The sequence below is a fragment of the Acanthopagrus latus genome, chromosome 7, assembly GCF_904848185.1.
Source record: "Acanthopagrus latus isolate v.2019 chromosome 7, fAcaLat1.1, whole genome shotgun sequence".
NCBI lineage: Eukaryota > Metazoa > Chordata > Actinopteri > Spariformes > Sparidae > Acanthopagrus > Acanthopagrus latus.
This window is the reverse complement of record NC_051045.1, coordinates 20,705,264-20,723,157: the sequence shown is the minus strand read 5'-3', so window position 1 is coordinate 20,723,157 and position 17,894 is coordinate 20,705,264. Positions and strand designations below refer to the sequence as shown.

Genomic DNA, 17,894 nt, shown 5'->3' with positions numbered 1-17,894 from the left:
TGAAACAGTTTGGAATGTGTCCTCCTGGTAGGTGGTCCTGTTGCAGATAATAGAGTTTCGGAGTAAAGGGGGGTGAAAACAGCAAGCAAAAAGTAGGAACAAATGAGTGTAAAAATGAGGTCACTGAAATGGTGATTCTAATTCTTTTCAGGTGGTGCTATCACAATTTTGTGAATAGACCTTTTTAAAGGATGCTTTTGGTGGGGCATGTTTCATTCCATTAATCACAAATTGTGTATAATTTAAAAAGACTGTTCACCAGTGAAGGAGGAGGTTTTATTTCTAAATTGGGCTCATGGTGAATAGGCATCAGGGAGTATATTATTGATGATCAGTGAGTCAAATGTTGTTAAAGGATGTTGATGCATGTTTTTGGTCAAACGACATGAAATATCAGCTGTATCCATATATATTTGAATCCCTTAATTGTGCTGAACTTGAATCAAACAAGAGATAATTAGCTGACTTGCTAAAGCCTACAACCGTTTTATTATTTTTTTCTATCCATGCTCAATTGATTGTGCTTATGTTTGCAGTTTCGTGTGCCAGGGACAGGGAAGTCAGAGGTCAAAGCCCAGAGCTGTTATTTAGTTATTTAGTTGTTAACTCGGCTGGGCATTAGGTCATGGGAGCAAAGCTGTATAAAAATAGCCTATTTGGTTGTTGTTTGGGAAGAAGCCTGAGATCAGTTAAAGACATAAACTGTCATTACAAATAAAAGCAGAGGTGTTTCTGTAATTATTGCTCTTGTCATTTCTTTTGTAATTGTTGTTTGTCATTCATATTGACATTACATATTCGTTACATCCTGAAATAAGTAAACAACACAACATCACCCTAGAAAATACAGTTTGAGAAGCATCTTGCAGCTGAGCATGATGGCCTGCAGTGTAAATATGATGGTAATGTACTGTGTTTAACAGAGTAAACATCCAAACTGAACAAAAGGCTGGTATCTGTTAGATAGATCTGTTTGGAATGTCGACTCACATCTTGGTCATAAAATGTTTAAGACAAAATAATATATCAGGAAACACACCACAGTCTCTATTTTGTTATTTTTGTTACAGTCCCCAACTGTAACAAAAGGCTCTTAAGGACTGATGTATCTCTTGAGGTTAAGGATATAGTAAGTAAGAGAAAGACTGGGATGCAAAAGAGAAGATGACGGCAGGGAGAGGAGTCATGAAGCTCTGGGAGCAATACGGGGGAGGAAGGTCTGTTCCTTTGAGACAACTGAGGGGGCGACGTATACAATAAATGACAGAGAGGAGGGAGCTCGAGAAACTGAGAATAGTGTGGAACTCATGGGACTGCATTACTATGTATTCCTTTGTAGGAAGAAGATTCACGCTGCTGAAGAATTAAATCTAAACATGTTGATGTTAAGTGTCTTGTGATGATATTCAGGTCATCTGTATATTACTGTCCTCTCTATGACTCAATCTTCTTAGTTTTTTTGTGTGTGTGTTATTTCACATCGTGATCATAATAGCCTGAAGGATTTCTGGTTCCACTGTCACAGGCTTTGGTATACCCTGCAGGTACTTGGATGGGGATTAAGTAAAAGAAAGACAAAGACTTGCAGGTCAAAGAGTTGATTCAGTTGCTACTCATTTCCTACTCCATTTTGGCCGTGGCTGGTAGGTTTGTCTGCCAGTCTTGTTGGCAGGCATCCAAACATGGTTCTGAGATTGATTCCATCCTTAAAATTGGATTGAGTCGAAAAGTAATGATCTCAAAGATCTGCCCTGAGTCATATGAATGAAAATATTATGGATACGCGATATGGATTTTTCCCGCTGATACCGGTAACAATCTGTACCTGCCTTTCATGTCCGATATCGCTGAATAACTGATCATTTCTGTAGCATTTATTGTTAGATCACAAACCAGCTTTTAAGGTACAAGCAGCCACCTACTGTATCTGAGTTTATAATGTGCTTATTAAGTTGGTCAAAGTAATTTGGGTTTATGTTTATCTGCTAGAATGTCACCGATACCTATAAATAACAGTTAATATACATTTCTCAGTATTTTACTGATAATTTGTTGGTCTGATATATCCTGCTTCCCTAGAAAATATTTAGAGAGGGAGCATAGCCTTTTTGAGTAGAGAGTCAAGCAAAGTGAGGGAGAAACTAATATGTAAGCAATACACTTTTGGGATTATTTGAAGTGTCTGTTGTAGCTGCACTCGTAAGACATTTGTCTTCGTCTCAAATATCAGTCTTGTGGCAGTTTCATATAGACTGCAGTTCACTATGTACTTCCAGCCTATCCGGCACCCAGTGTGGACAGGATTAGAATGGATCCTCTTCCTGTTTCCTGTTTCAACTAATGTGTATTAACATGATGTGCCACTGCTGTGTAGAACCATTCCAACACAGACATTTATTTGTATTTACTTGTTTAACTGAGCCATGGTTTTACTATTTTATGGGTTGATGGTCAGAATGTGCTGTGGCTGGAAAGGAAATCTCTATCTGCCCAGAGCCCATTTAGCTGGTGTTTGATACATCTCGGCTTCTAACTCACCGTGACCCTTTGTTTAAACAACACTAAAGCTTCAGATGTGGCAGGCACAATGAGAGTTCACATAGGTGAAGCAGATGCCAAATGAGTCTAAATGTCCAGCATGTATGTGAGAGTTAACACATGCATACAAATGGAGTAGAAATGCAGATGTCACTCTTATTGCATTTTGTCTTTTTGCTGTAAGAAAAAAAATATTTTCAACAAGTTACTGTGCTGATGTAGATAATTTCCTAAAAAAGAGACAAACTTCACATGTAAAAATTTCCCTTGCAAAGGCTATCACTGTCAGTACGGAAGTGGCTGAGACCATACTTGATCTGTGTTGACTGATGGTAAGAGTGATCTCCACGGAGAGTAGAGTGTTAAACTCTGTCCATCTCCCCAGGTGACCGGGGGGGGGGTGTTGTGCGTGTGTGAGTTTCCCCCAGGCTCCCGTCTTCACAGTCTAGATCTAATGGGCTCTGACAGGATGATAATAAGGTAGCAATGGACACACACTGTGCGTCTGTGTATATGTGTGTGGCAGCAGTGTGCTCTCTCCATGCTGGCTAGTAACAGCCCGGCCTTAGAAAGCAGGTGTTTAGGACTCTGACCTCACCCTCAGTGTGCGTAATTTACAACACCCTGTTACACACATTCACAAGGTCAAGGTGCCCCTATACACGCACACAAATGCTGCACAAGGCTAAAATGCAGTCATGCACTGTGTCGACTATGCAGCCGCATATAATGTGCACACACATACACAGCCCTTTTGTTCCTCCCTCGTGCACACAGTTCGTTCTCTCTTGACTTGCCACTTTATTAGTTCTGATGCATATTCATATCCAGCAGTGTCTTTCCAGGCTCCCTCTACTCTGATGAAAACTGTCTAGTGTCAAGTACACAGCGCTGAAATCATGACCAGAAATTAAACTCGATTACGGCTGCTGTTTAGACATTTCCAGGAAACATCCTCTGCCTTGCACAGGATGTTTTTCCTGTGTTTGGCTTTGATGTTATTAGAAACATAGGTTGTAGCCAGTTTGTGTCATCATTATAATCTAGGAAATATGGCTTAAAGATAATGCTTTATTACAGAATGAGACACCCACCTTTAAAAATAATAATAAAAAAATAGGCTGAAACGATGAAATTAATGAACTTTGTATTGATAAACATATTTACACGGTCTGCTTTTACACACATACGACCAACCACCCTAATTATTTCACTTGCAAACTAAATCAGGTGAGACAGAACCCCTCTCACCCTTGGGTCTCCCCGGCCTCTGCCTGTAGCCAGGTCTGTGGAAAGCTTATTGGCAAGAGGCTGGTGCCTTGGCCTGGTGTCCCGGGTTAATGCTGCTGCCAGTGAAAGGAAGTGGTTGCTCTGCATTCGTCTGGATAAGCAGAATAAGAATGAGTGAAAGGAATTAGACTTTTTAAGAGAACAGGACTGATTACCCACTAACCTTCAGAATAAAAATGCAGTGCCTGTGCCAAGAAACATTTGCATTGGGTGGTTAAATTTTGCCTTTTGATATTTAGATTTGGGTGATGCTGTTTATCGTCTCAATATCCTACTTGCAAACACCCCTCTATACATAGAATATTCTTTAAATGTTATAGAACCATAACTTTCATAACGGGATGATATATTTAGGATATTTGCCATTCTTCCCTGATGTAAATTAGCGGCTCTCACCAGTTGTGTGTGTGTGTGTCTCTCTCTCTTCTGGCCTAGTGTAAGAGGCACTTGGCGTTCTCATGGGCTAACACTTAAATAAAGTAGTATCTTGAGTATTAATGTGAATAAATATGCTAAATGTTTGGATTCAGAACAAGCTGAACAGTGTGATTAGCAATGGTCTTTTGTTAGGAAATATTAAATTGTTCAATTACACGTTCTGACCTCGATGTAAGGTGTGAAAAGGGCACACAGCATGCCTCAGTAATGACAAGCTTTTAACAGAGAGGCATCATATATTCAACAGAATTTTACTTTGATAATATTACAAATGTATTAAAATAATCTCTCTGGCCAGAGATCTCCAAGGGGGTCAAAGATCAGGGTCGCCTTGTGTCTTTCTTAAGGAAACACACTGTTGGGTAGGTGCCTTTTGTTGAGAGTCCTCAAATGCTGAATGTTACAGCTGAAAGACATCAGATGTGCCATCCTGGTGGCTCAGGAACGCTAACAGTGTCCCAACATTATCTGTTCATCCAAACAGTGCTTTGCAGCAGCTGGGTACGCTTGCACAGACAAGTCTGCGTGTTGAGTCAAAACGTAAACAACCTCTTTGTCAATTGTAATGAACAAAGAAACACAGTTATCACAAATACTGATAGGGTTACTGTCAATATTTGGGGACAGAAACGTGTTGCTGGTTCAGACGGCCTAATTGATTATATGTAGAACATAACTGTCATTAGTCTTTGAACCTTTCTCTCTCCTAATACATCATTCTTTATAAATATTTTACTTGTAAACATGTAACTACGAGGGCTTTTATTGATATATTTGTTAATCCTCTCATATCTGTCTGGCTTCAGGCAGTCACTGTGCCATCATTGCTGCTCATGTTGATCGTGTTTTGTTTTACTAGATTTTAAATTGGAATTCATGAAAAAATTATTCTGCCATTTGTTCAAGGGAAAGTGTCTTGTGTCTGTGTGTGTATGTGCGTGTGTGTGTGTGGGACTGATGTCAGTGCTTGAGGCTGTAACTGCTCACAGAAGCATTCATGTGTATAAAGAAAATATAATCTTACAATACTGAAAATACTTTTTTTCACTTTCTCAATTCATCTCCTCGCTCATGTCTTCTCTCCCGGTTACGCTCTATCTCTCTCTATGTTTTTCTTCATGTCTGCCTGTATCTTTGAGCATGTCCTACTTTCTGTCTCTTCACCTCTCGTTGCCTTTATCTGTTTGGCTGTCTGTGTCTTTCTTTATTTCTCCAATGCTGACTGTCAGTCTGACTCACTGTCTGCCTTTTCCTTTTCTAAACCCCTTCTTTCACTTCAGTTATTGTTATGAAGAGCTTTAGAGCAGATAATGTAAATTGGGGTTTGAATGCAATCATAAAATCATATTAAATGTCATTATGTTAAAACAATGATGTTAATATCACCTCTCTCTCTCTGTCCCTCTCTCTCCACAGCTCCACCACCCAGCAGATTCAACAGGAGAGTGTCAGGTAAGATGTGTGTTTGCGTCTGTTTGACGTCATGTCCTTTTTAAGTGTAATCCACACCAGGGACAACATTGCATACATCACCACCTAAGTGGCCCACCAGCAGCTTGTATGTGCGTTATTGTGTGTGTCATTTGCGTTGACTGATTTGTGTCTGTCTCTGTCACTGATGTCAAACAGTGTTCAGGCAGTGTTTTCATAATGAGAGCATTTGCGTATGTCAAGCATGTAAAACAGTGTTAGAAGCATCACTGCGGTGTGTTTTGGGTTTTGTGTGTGTTGGCGTCTGTGGTTTGTGTATACGGTGCTCTTGTTTTCTCACGCTTGCTCTTGCCCGTCTAGTGTTTACATATGAGTAATTGAATGTCGTCAGCTGTCACAGAGCGCTGCACTTTGATTAGGCTCAGGGTGTGTCTGCTGATGTTTATCTTTACTGCTGTCCTACTGTCACTGTTGACCCTGCTGTCTATACTGCAGCGCTATAAAGATTTAGTGTGGAAGATGCTCATTTATGCAAGTCGTCAACTTTGTTGTTTTATAGCTTTAACATGTAGTTGTGTAGAGTTCCTTGTTGCTATGATGTGGTAAACAAAGTGGTTTGAAGTTTCTTGTTAACAAAATGTTGTGTGATACAAGTAGACCCCCTTTGTAGTGGTGATGTTGTAAGACATAATGATCCTTTTTGAGCCTTGGAGAGAAATTGTGTTAATACAACAACAGAGGTGGAGCGTCACTGTGATGCTCATCATGTTTCCCAGAGATCTTCCTACAAAAAGCCTGTTTCAGTTATTTTGAAAAAGATTCCCATTTGTAATGTACAAGTTGTACAAAGCTGTTTTCTTTTGCAGGTGTTTTTGTATGTGTGGTGTGGTATGCTTCTTAGGCTAATTAGAACCACCCTTTTATCACCATAGTATTCTATTAACAAAAGACGGGAAAATGCTTTATGTGGTGTCCCCTTTGGTTTAGTGTGTTGTAGATTTCTAAAGATAATTGGTTAAATGTGCAGGACAAGGTGTCACATTAGTTAGATTTTCATCCAAATATGGTACAAATGTTAAACAAATTTAGAAAAAGTCATGAAAAGAATATGCAAATTAATGTGTTTTTATGCACTACCATTATGTGATTATTAGAGATTGCTTAATGATAATTAACAGTAGAAATCCAACTAATGACACACTTTCAGTGCAGTTACACTTAGCAGAACATAGAAGCCCTTAAACATTGTAATGCAATCAGAGATGACAAGTTCTATCATTTGTTTTATCTTTTGAGAGGCTTATCATTTTTAGTTACTATTGACACTGTTAGAGTAGCGTTCATTCAACATGTTTGCCTTGGAACTGTACTGGACTGCACTGAATCCTAAGATGTCTCAAAACTTTATGTTCAACCATATCTGTATTTGAGGTGGCGGATATCATTGACATATTTCAGTGTACCATACAATACACAGACACAGACAGCCACGTGAGGTAATATTCTCAACTAAAGCAGTACTTTTAAAGAGAGGCTGATAAGTTTATTGGCCCCTCTGGATTAAAGTTTTATGCCTGTTTCACCTTTGACCACTGCATCACTGATAGGCGTGGTTGGTTGTCATCAAGAGCGTGCTTTGTTGCACAGTGATGTCACAGGGTCAAGGAGTACATCTGTACATCTCTGTAACAGGATGAGAGGTCAAACATCTGGTGGTCAGCAAAAAAACAAGATATTTATTGTGTGTTAAGTTTGCCTTAGTTTATGTAATGCAAAGCTATAAAGAATTACATAAGATTGTCCAGGTGTTTCTGTTTCCTGTTCATGGTATCTATAATGATGTGTGATTAGGGAACTATTTGCATGTTGTACACCCTTCAGTGACTGTTAAAACCAACACCAATGTTGTCTGTGTATCTGTATAGAATATAACAAATCCGACTCATTTTACTCCTGGAACGTACACACATACTTTGTTCACAGCTAATAGAATACATTTGCTCCTCTCCAAAATATTGCAGGACTAATTAATCATAGACAGACACAGGTAGAGGACAAATCTGTTTTACAGTCCTTATTGTGAGACATGCACACTACAGTCAGGCAGGAAGATATCATTGATGTCACTAGGAATCAGTGTTTTCTCACATGTGAACCATGAGACCAGAATCACAGCTACATCTTTTATTTATTTATTTATTTATTTATTTATTTATTTATTTATTTATTTATTTATTTATTTATTTATTTATTTATTTATTTATTTATTTATTTATTTATGTGGCTTCAAGCAGTGTGGAAATGATGACTTCATTATATTTGCATTAGATTTGACCATGCTGCCCTCTTACAAGTGAACTCAGGCTTGTAAACAAAAACATGCTTTTGGCTGCTGTTTTGATATCTGTCATCCTGCCAAGGAGAGATAGATTTGCTTCCTCCATGCTGCCAAAAAATCTGATTCCTGCAACTTAAACTAAGTGTGATGGACCTGCCTCTCTGCCTTATCTGATTTTTAATTCACACCAGTGAAGAGCTAAATATTTACAGTAACATCTGTGTTTTCATACTTTTTAAACCCTTGTGTGGGTTTCAGGGTCGTATCTCGTCGTTGGTTGAGATTATGTTCTCACTCCTAATTAACAGCATCACATTCTGCTTGGCAGAGCTCTGAGGCCCACATTAACTGTATTTTACTCCGTTTCTTTTATTTACCTGCCTTATCAAGCTGAAACTAAAGCAGCAAACACGTTGACACTTGACAGGTCACACGGCTCCAAACATGATTGGTATGAATGCTGAGAGATAAGGCGTTACACTCATGACTGTGCATGCCCACGTGCACACACACACACACACACACACACACACACACACACACTTAGAAACTACCATGCATTTTGTGATAAATGTCATGTGAGAAGTGGAGTGTGTCTCTGCAGAGTTGGAAGAAACACAGATACATAGTGACAATTTAAAAATGACCTTGTCAGTGTTTGTCATCCAGTGTGGGGAAACATGTCGCTGTGCATGTGTCATTTCCTCACTTCTGGGCTCCTTCAGTGGCCTGCAGTAATGATGTCCTCTCATCCCTTGTCCTGCAGGCTATCGTTTCATTTTGTGTTATACAATATCTCCCTCTCTACTTGGGTGTGTTTGTGTAACGTCTCACCTTTCCCTGTGTGCGAGTATGTGTAGAAACATTTGACCAAGATGAAGTGGATACAGTGTCTGTGTTAGCATCTTCTTGGTTTTCTTTCCTGCTTGTGTTCATGTTGAAATCATAAATTGAGTCTCCTGTCACATCTAAGTTGTTTGTCTCAATTATGGGTATGTGTTGTGTAGAATCTGCATTCCACAATGAACATTTTATATCACTTGTTCCCCATCCACGAGTAGTGGCAGTATGTACAGAGCTGCCTGGAACCTATTGACTGGCTTATTTTATTCTTTTTAAAGGTTATTTGTAGTTATTAGTAGTAAATCATTGCATTTTCTGAAACTGTCTATAGCATATTTTCTTACTTGATTATTTGTATTACACATGTTAAACCAGTATGTAAAATTAGTTTACATGGTTTCCCTCCAGTGTGTGCGGAGGCATTCAACCCAGACGAGGACGACGAGGATACGGAGCCCAGAGTGGTTCACCCAAAAACAGATGAACAGCGCTGCAGACTGCAGGAGGCCTGCCGAGACATCCTACTCTTTAAAACACTAGACCAGGTAAATTAAACAAATACAGGAAGAGGCATGTACACAAAACGATCAGAGAGTTAGAGTTAGAGAATTATAATGTTAATCTCTAAGACTTTTTGGTTGGCATTACATGCTTTGAGGATTCCTTCAGGGCAGCTGTTTAATGCACTACATTATACAGAAAATGCTTCTATTTCGAGATTGACTGATTAATCGGTTTGACTGATAAATACATTTTTTTAATTGGCGATGATGGTACTTTTTACAAACTATTGTCATTAGCTGAACTTGGCTCTGATAGTTGCCAATGGCTGTGCAACCTCCACTGACCACTCGGGAGTACGTCACCATTTTGCATGGACAATAAACTGAGTCATTTGAGGGCAACTTCTGCTGAAAATATCTTTGTGTGTGTGTTTGGCACAGACAGGTATCTGCTGTACATTAATGTTAGATACACAGCAGCCATATATATGTGACAGACTTTAATTGATGCCACGTTTTTCAGTGTAGACTAAGAGAGACTACGTTACATCAGAGGTATTTTTTCATAAAGGTATTTTCCTTTCCAAGAAATTACTTCCATGCGTTACTCTGGCGATCAAAAAACATATCCAGAGGGAACGATAACTTATGTCGGAGCAGCTGATTTTACCACAGGCTATCAAGTCATGTCTAGTCTCTCATCGCCAGACCACTGTCATCTTGCCTGTTTTCAGGTTACCCGGCCTCGACAATATATAACACGACATCATCTCACCACCTTGTCCATGTGGGACAGGGCCCTGAGAGGCAGCCAGGCAGGCAGGAACAGAAACCATCTTTTTAACGTTACATAGAACAGCACCAGAAACTCCAGCTTTAACAGCAAGGAAAAATTCTGTGTTGCATTAAGATGCATTAAGAGTTTATTGCAAAAGAAAGCATTGGATTTCGTGACAAAGGACAGTTTCGTCTTGGCTAGTCAGTGTATGAAATCCCTATACTCATCTCAGGAGCCACACTTAGAAGCAACTGATCCTGGGGCAGGTCAGATGATCAATTTGTGCTAAAAAATAAATAAATAAATAAAAAATAAGGGAAAAGAAAACAGCTGAAGAACTGTCCATGAACGTGAAGTGCAGAGAAAATGGACAAAGAAGTGCTTGTTAAAGATCTTGTCTTCTTTGTATCATTAATAAACACAATCTATTCTCTGCTTAGTCCTCAATGCCAACGTTACAGTGGTTTGAATATGTGTTTTGTTGTAGTATTAAAACTTCTCATCTTAAACCCTCCTATATATGGGCATAAGTAGATTGACTCAACTGTTTATTTTTGTGTTTCCAAGAAATCACTTGTCTGTGTGATGTCACTATAGCTGATTTATCTAAGTGTGTTTTGGCTGGGAAGATGCCTTTCAAATCAATTTGATATTTTTCAAATCTATTTCAGCTCTCATTGGGAACCATGCAGCACTTGGCATCTACAATGATATATCTATGAGATTATGATGAACTCAAACCCCAGAGACAACAGTATTGTCCTGGAATGGCATATCCTGATAAAACATGGAGAAACTGTCACAATTTGAAACAAAACGTCCTCTGTTCTTTCTTCTGAGCACTCTCTCAGTTTCCCCACTGGGATAATTCAATTTAATCTAATTTCCCTTCAGGAGCAGCTCCTACATGAGCTAGATGCCATTTTGAGCAGCTCCATAGCAAGTTTTCACTGTTGCTCCATGTTTCTTCACATCATCTGTGTCTGACGTCCTTTTTCTAATCCCCCCCATCCAGGAGCAGTTCTCAGAGGTGCTGGACGCCATGTTTGAGTTAAGGGTTCAGCCCCAGGAGCACGTCATCGACCAGGGAGATGATGGAGATAACTTCTACGTCATAGAGAGGTAGGGGCATGTAATAATTTACTTACAAAGTTGCGGCCCTTGTTCCATTATCGCTTGTGATCAGCTGATACTTTTTAGGATGGCCCATTCAAACTCTCCTGTTTGAATCACCTGTTACCAATGAACCCGATTATGTGTGGAATGGTCCGAACAGGAGTTTTTGGATGCAGTAACTTTCCTAGCCCTTTGTTGCCCCTGTCCCAATGTGTTTGAAACATGTTGCTTGCATCAAACAGATATTTGCAAAAAAAAATTCATTCAAACATTAATTTTCAATACATTGTTTTTGTACTGTTCATATAAACCACAAAAAAAGAGAGATTAACAACAGTGCAGCCATTTTGCTGGTCTTTCTAGTTTTGTGTAAACTGTTTGTGGTTATGATGGTTCATTTGTGTGTGTGTCCATGTATACAGTACCTCTGGAGGCTGTGTGTCATTTTCCTACCACACTGCTGATGTAAACTGCTGCTCTGTATACTTGCCTTCACAGGGACAGCCTTTGTTGCCCAATCAGGAATACAGCATTCGGTTGTAGGAGCATTTAAATGGTTCTCCTCATTACACTTGTAATGAATATGTGATGAATAACACATTTTAACTGGAAAACTATGATTATGCATCAAGCTGCAGGCGCTTTTTTAATTGCTGTAATAATGTTCCCAGGTTCTTGTCATGTAAAGAGGTGAAATGAAAACATTGTAGGTTGCATCGATTATCTTTTCAATCATGGAGGCTCCTTGGATCATCCATGAAGCTGCACTGCACAATCATTTCACCGTCTCTTGACTAGCCTAAGTGATTACATAGGTTTTTAACCTCTGCCACCAATGAGAGAACGGACCTGCCAGCGTTTGGCTGAAGGCTGCTCATTGTTTATCCCACCCTGGGCTCTATTCATTCTTGGCATGGCACGTATCAGTTCAGCACAGCGGTTTGGTTCCACTTGTTGTGTGCTATCTTTCTATCTGCATACACACTTTCTAACACAGCATGCTGCCTGTACAAGAGACATGCGATGACCTTTCAGAGCAGCACGCCTGCCTGGTCATATACTATCCCGGGGTTTTCCCTGGCCTGTAAATGGCGTAGGTTGGAGCTAATGTCACCAGCAGGGTGTGGTGTGAGCACGGACACACACAGAGATGGAGGGATAAACACAAAGCAAAAAACAAAAGCAGGAAAGAAAACAGGGCAGAGTAACACACTGAACCACATATATACATCTCCACTGCCCCCCTGCTAGCACATCAAAACGTTAGTTGTTAACTTAAACAGACTTGGTTGTCAAACAAGCCACATATTGGCGATTTTCTGTGGCACAAAGGCAAACTGAAAGCACTGGCGTCATTGCCCTGTGTTGTGCTAAAACCTAAACAATCCAGTCCTGAAACCTTGAAGACAGGAAGTAGCTGGAACATACTCAGAAGCCCTTAGGGACGAGGAGTTAGTATTTAATAGGAGGGGATGACGTGTTTGATGTGAGAGAGATTTGTTTATACATGAATTTTCCATCAAAGTCATCACAAGATTACTCTTTTTTTTCTTCTTTTTCTGATCATAATAAAGGATGAATGACCTAGTTGCATTTCTTTATATTAGTTTTGAAATAATGAACAGCTCAGTTTTGTATTTGTCATTTTATCTTTAGTCCCTGCATATTTTCAAGAGCACTAAAACATCCCAGTTGTTTACACATTTGGTACTGAGTTGTTTCGTCTTCTATCTCTAAGTTTTTAAGAGACCTGAGGCCACAGTGTACAACTCAGTCTTTCCAGTTGTTAACCAGCAACTCAATTTTGGAGCAAAACCTCAACATTCTGGCATCTTAAACATAAACTTCTTCTTCTGGGTATTCATTGATCATGGCTGAGTTGCCTGTTTTCCAAGAAGTAAAAATTGTTATTAAAAGAATCTTGGCTCTTTCTTCTACAGCTGTCTTCTTGGCTCAAGCAGATTTGTGAAATGTATCAATGATCACAGCTTTCACACCTGCTAGGTTTCTTTATTAAAGCGCTAGCCGCACTGTGTTTAAAACAGTGCCTCTCTGAGCTGTGCTCACAAAGGTAGGCGACGACATAAGTGATCATCGTCCCCATCGTCATGGTAATCCAAATGAAGTTAATACTCCAGCAGTGACAAGGGTTTTAGCCCCACTACACAGCCAATGGGAGGACAGGCTACCTTAGAAAATGACTGGTTAATCCTGCAGAGCAACAACGCTGCAAATTACCTACGCCGAGTTTAATCCTCATACAGAGAGAGAAGAGGGAGGGAGGCAGGGGGAGATTGAGCTGCTCCGCTGAAGTACTACTATCTGCCAGAAACGTAAAAACCATGATCAAACATTTTATGATACTGTACGTGAAGATAAACAACAGTATTCAGAGATGCAAAATTGCTTTCACCGTACATTTGTGCTCACACACTGTGAGCACAACTGTACACACTAGTGCACCCACACAAACACAATTAATGGCTTGACCCTGGACCCTCCTAGTTGGCTAGCCCAGGCTCCAGAAAATTGGAGATTAGATCTTTAGTTGAACCAGTGAGTGGGTCAGTAAACAAAACTGCCCCCCTCTTAGAGTTTGTCTCAACTACATAAGTCATTGTAGAATATGGATTTATGTGATTTTCTCTTTGCTTCTCTCTCTCTCTCTCTCTCTCTCTCTCTCTCTCTCTCTCTCTCTCTCTCTCTCTCTCTCTCTCTCTCTCTCTGCAGGGGTGTGTATGACATAGTGGTAAAGGGAACATGCGTGGGTCAGTATAACAATAAGGGCAGCTTCGGGGAGCTGGCACTCATGTACAACACGCCACGCGCCGCCACCATCATCGCCACCACGGAGGGAGCATTATGGGGACTGGTAAGAACATACAAATAGACAAACACACCAGGGTCATATTTTAATGTGATATTTTACAATCATCATGAGTTAAATATAAGATCAATGTTCTGTCAACGTAACCAATTGCTCAATTATCTGCAGTTTGTCCTCAATTATCTAATATATCAAAGAGGTGTGTTCTGTCGCATTTCTGTCAGTGTCACGTGTTTCCAATGTTGCTCTGTCAGTCACATTCTCACTTATAAACTCCGCTCCCCTGTTAGGATTGTTCTGTGAGCAGGTTAGGTCCTGTTTCTGTTACCAAATACAGTACATTGAGCTATGATGCTTAGACATGTTAAGAATGGAGCTATGTTATCTATGAATGGAGCTGGTGCTGTTCTCACAGGGTTTGTGCTGCTGCAGCTCCTCCCTGTGGTTGAACAGAGAAGGACCAGCAGCAGTCTGAGAGAATGTGCCCTCAGGAAGTGTTTTGTTTTTTTTCTTTTCTTTTCTTCAGGACCGTGCCACCTTCCGAAGACTCATTGTGAAGAACAATGCCAAGAAGAGGAGGATGTACGAGTGTTTCATCGAGTCTGTGCCCTTACTCAAGTCACTGGAGGTGAGTTCAGTGGTTCTGGGCTTTCTAGACTGTCTGCAGCAGAGACGGTGTACGTTCCACTACAGAGTGGATTTGGCAGCATCAGATCTCAACCTAGCCATCCAACTACCTAGCCAGTTAATAATGGGAAATTTGATTATGGTCACACTCACCAACAAATAGTGTGCTAGAGAATGTTCAAAAACACAGTAGATTGATGATAAAATAAAGTGTAAATGGAGTAAATGCTGATATGCCTGGCTAATAGAATAACAGTAACAATAAAATCAGATAAATTTAGTTAAAAAAAAGAAGGTCCACTAGAAGAAAAAGTAAATAAAAAGGTAGTTGGAACAGTGATAGTGTGAAGTAATAAAAAATGATATTGCAACTGATGAAAAGTGAGAAAGTAATAATGCACACGTTATATATATTGTATATATACGTTTATATAAACAGTAAACACAGTATGGGGATAGATCTCAGAGAGATTTCTTTTGCTTTCCCCCAACCAATCACCCATCCTTTCTTTGCACCACCAAGTTTTAACTGTCCAAAACACAGAAGAGTAGATATTAGTATCGCCAAGCAAGAGCACAGTGAAAGAGTGGATTGTATTTGCATGATTTTCTCTCATTATTTCTCCTGACCTCTCTTGATTTTTTTTCTTTCCAGGCAACAGAAAGGATGAAAATTGTGGATGTATTAGGAGCGAAGCAGTTCTCAGATGGCGAGCGCATCATCACACAGGTAAGAATTTGTAGATGATGTGGTTTCCAGCAATGGGAGTGTGACTCGCGCATTGGGACATTGAGTATTTTAGCATACACAGAACCACCTTGAAATGCATTTATACGTGATCTGTTTTCTTCGTCCTCAGGGTGACAAGGCCGAGTGCTTCTATATTGTAGAATCCGGGGAGGTCAAGATCATGATGAAGAGTAAAGTAAGATACTCCACCTTGCCTTCTTCATTTCTCTGTTTCATCACATGAGAATTTTTACTCTGAATTTGACTTTATTTTACCTTGTTCAGCAGTCACTTTTGTATCTGTTCAGCTGTTATGTAAAGAAGGCTATCTCACATGAATGGAATGCAGAAAATGCAGCTGGTCTCAGAGGCTGATCATGATTCAAAAAAACCTTTCATTGGTAGGAAAATGCACCATTATTGAAGATCACTCCAGGTACTCTCCTTGTAGGACAGTCAGGCAGTGACAACCCACACTCTCCAGTGAGGACCACCAGAGTGTTCCCTGGTTTTGCCTAGCAACAGCTGAAATCACGCTTGTCTGCTCAGCCACCGAGTGCTCCTCGCTGGGGGGAGGAAATAACTCAGTGGTTCCTAACCTTTAATCCTCTTCTCTCCTTTGTTCCCATCCGTCCTCCTCTTTCCCGCCTGCAGACGAAAGCGGACCATGCAGACAATGCGGAGGTGGAGTTAACGCGCTGTAGCAGGGGTCATTACTTTGGGGAGCTGGCCTTGGTCACCAACAAGCCCCGGGCCGCCTCAGCCTACGCAGTGGGCGATGTCAAGTGTTTGGGTGAGACGGAATGCACTCGGACACACTCGCTAAACGCATTTGTCAGCTTCGACGCTCAAGAGAGAAACAGTAATGAAGTCAGACGTGTATATAAAGTAGCTCTGATTCATCATCAGATTTCCACAATGTGATACCTGTATCCAAACGGTCGGGGTCAAAAGTTTACATACAGTCTCACTTCCAATCATTTCTACAACTCTTGTTTTTCAAACACATTGTACTCGCAAAAAACCCCCAAAACATTCTTATGAATCTTTGTAGCATCGTCTCTTAACCTCTTCTGAGTGGCTAGTGACTTTTCTGTGCCCATTTTAATGGGGCTTCTTTGATACACCGACTAGACTCACAAACACGCTACAGTGTGAAAGTCTGAAGAGCTCAGCATTGATCTGAAAGAGCCAATAACTGATTTGAACAAGTCAGTAAAGTCACTTGGAGGCATTTCAAAGCAGTTACAGGTCCAAAGATCAACTGCTTTTCTTCTGACAGTTTAGTTTGTGTTCTACTCATTCCATCACAAAATGACGTGCTGTAGAAAACACTGGAACTGAAAATTGCCATGATATACACGTTCTTTACCCGTGTATGTAAACTCTTTAACACGACCATACGTGAACATTGATGGGGCATAATTGTCATTTTTTTCAAATTGTTGTATGATCTTTGTGTTGTTTCAGCTTCTTCACATCAAGTGCAAAACTAAGCTCTCTATGCACATTATTATGTAAATGATTGCAAAAATATTGGTATATAGTTAAAGTTGATAAGCAATGTTATACCGCTCAACCTTACAACAATGTCTGTGCCATTCATTCATTTCCAGTAATTGTACTGTTACAAGCAGCCTGTCATGAGGTATCAAGTGGCATTTGAGTTTTGTTTAACTCACGATCTGCATTCGGCTCATATCTCGTCTGTCATCACATTGTATTTCTGTTAATTTGATGGCCATTCAGTAATTATTTTTGATTTTGAAGTGGGTGTACCAAATCAGCCTCGACTGTGACACGAGCAGCTCTTCACTTTGGAAAATATCACAGGATTTTTAACAGCTGCTCGTGTTTTCTGTCATTTTTCTTGATTCTGTTGCAAAATCTGTTAGCGCTATTTTTTTTTTTCTTTTTTTAATTGCTCTCATTGCACAGCTTTTATTTGTTTATCCACACGTTCTTTTTTTCATAGTAGATGTAATGTGCCTATGTTGTCCCCTTCAATCCCAACCATGCACACTCCGTCAGTATACTCGCTCACCTGTCTGTCTGGTCTTTCTGTTTACTGTACTCACAGTACAGCAGCCTGTCTCCAACAGCTGATCCGCTTTGAAGCAGAGAGAAATGTCAGTCAGTCACACTGCAGTACCAGATGCTATCTCTTCTACTCGTCATTCTCCTTTTCTATAACAGCTGTAAAAGATGAGCAGGACTTCAAGGGTCCTCTAGGGACAGGTAGAGAAACGGGAATGCCTCTGCCTTTATCTAAAACCACTTTTGCACAGAAATTAGTGTGAAAATGTGTTTGTTTTTTTTTGTTTGTTTTTTGTTTGTACACCTGCCAAAAACATACGATTGATTCCTCCCGCATTCCAAGGGGTCTAGTTTGTCTGTCTGTCTTTATTGTGAACATGATCAAAAAACAAAATAGC

General features: G+C 40.1%; 1 protein-coding gene across 2 annotated transcripts in view; it reads left to right on the top strand.

Moving 5' to 3' along the window:
- Positions 1-17,894, top strand: part of prkar2aa (protein kinase, cAMP-dependent, regulatory, type II, alpha A) — a 42,344-nt gene that overhangs the window by 22,241 nt on the left and 2,209 nt on the right. For both annotated transcript variants that reach the window (XM_037103724.1, XM_037103723.1), the window contains exons 3-10: positions 5,683-5,718; positions 9,287-9,423; positions 11,175-11,281; positions 14,006-14,147; positions 14,629-14,730; positions 15,385-15,459; positions 15,590-15,655; positions 16,114-16,252. In XM_037103724.1, the coding sequence (XP_036959619.1) occupies positions 5,683-5,718; positions 9,287-9,423; positions 11,175-11,281; positions 14,006-14,147; positions 14,629-14,730; positions 15,385-15,459; positions 15,590-15,655; positions 16,114-16,252 (804 nt within the window). The remainder of the gene's footprint in view (positions 1-5,682; positions 5,719-9,286; positions 9,424-11,174; positions 11,282-14,005; positions 14,148-14,628; positions 14,731-15,384; positions 15,460-15,589; positions 15,656-16,113; positions 16,253-17,894) is intronic.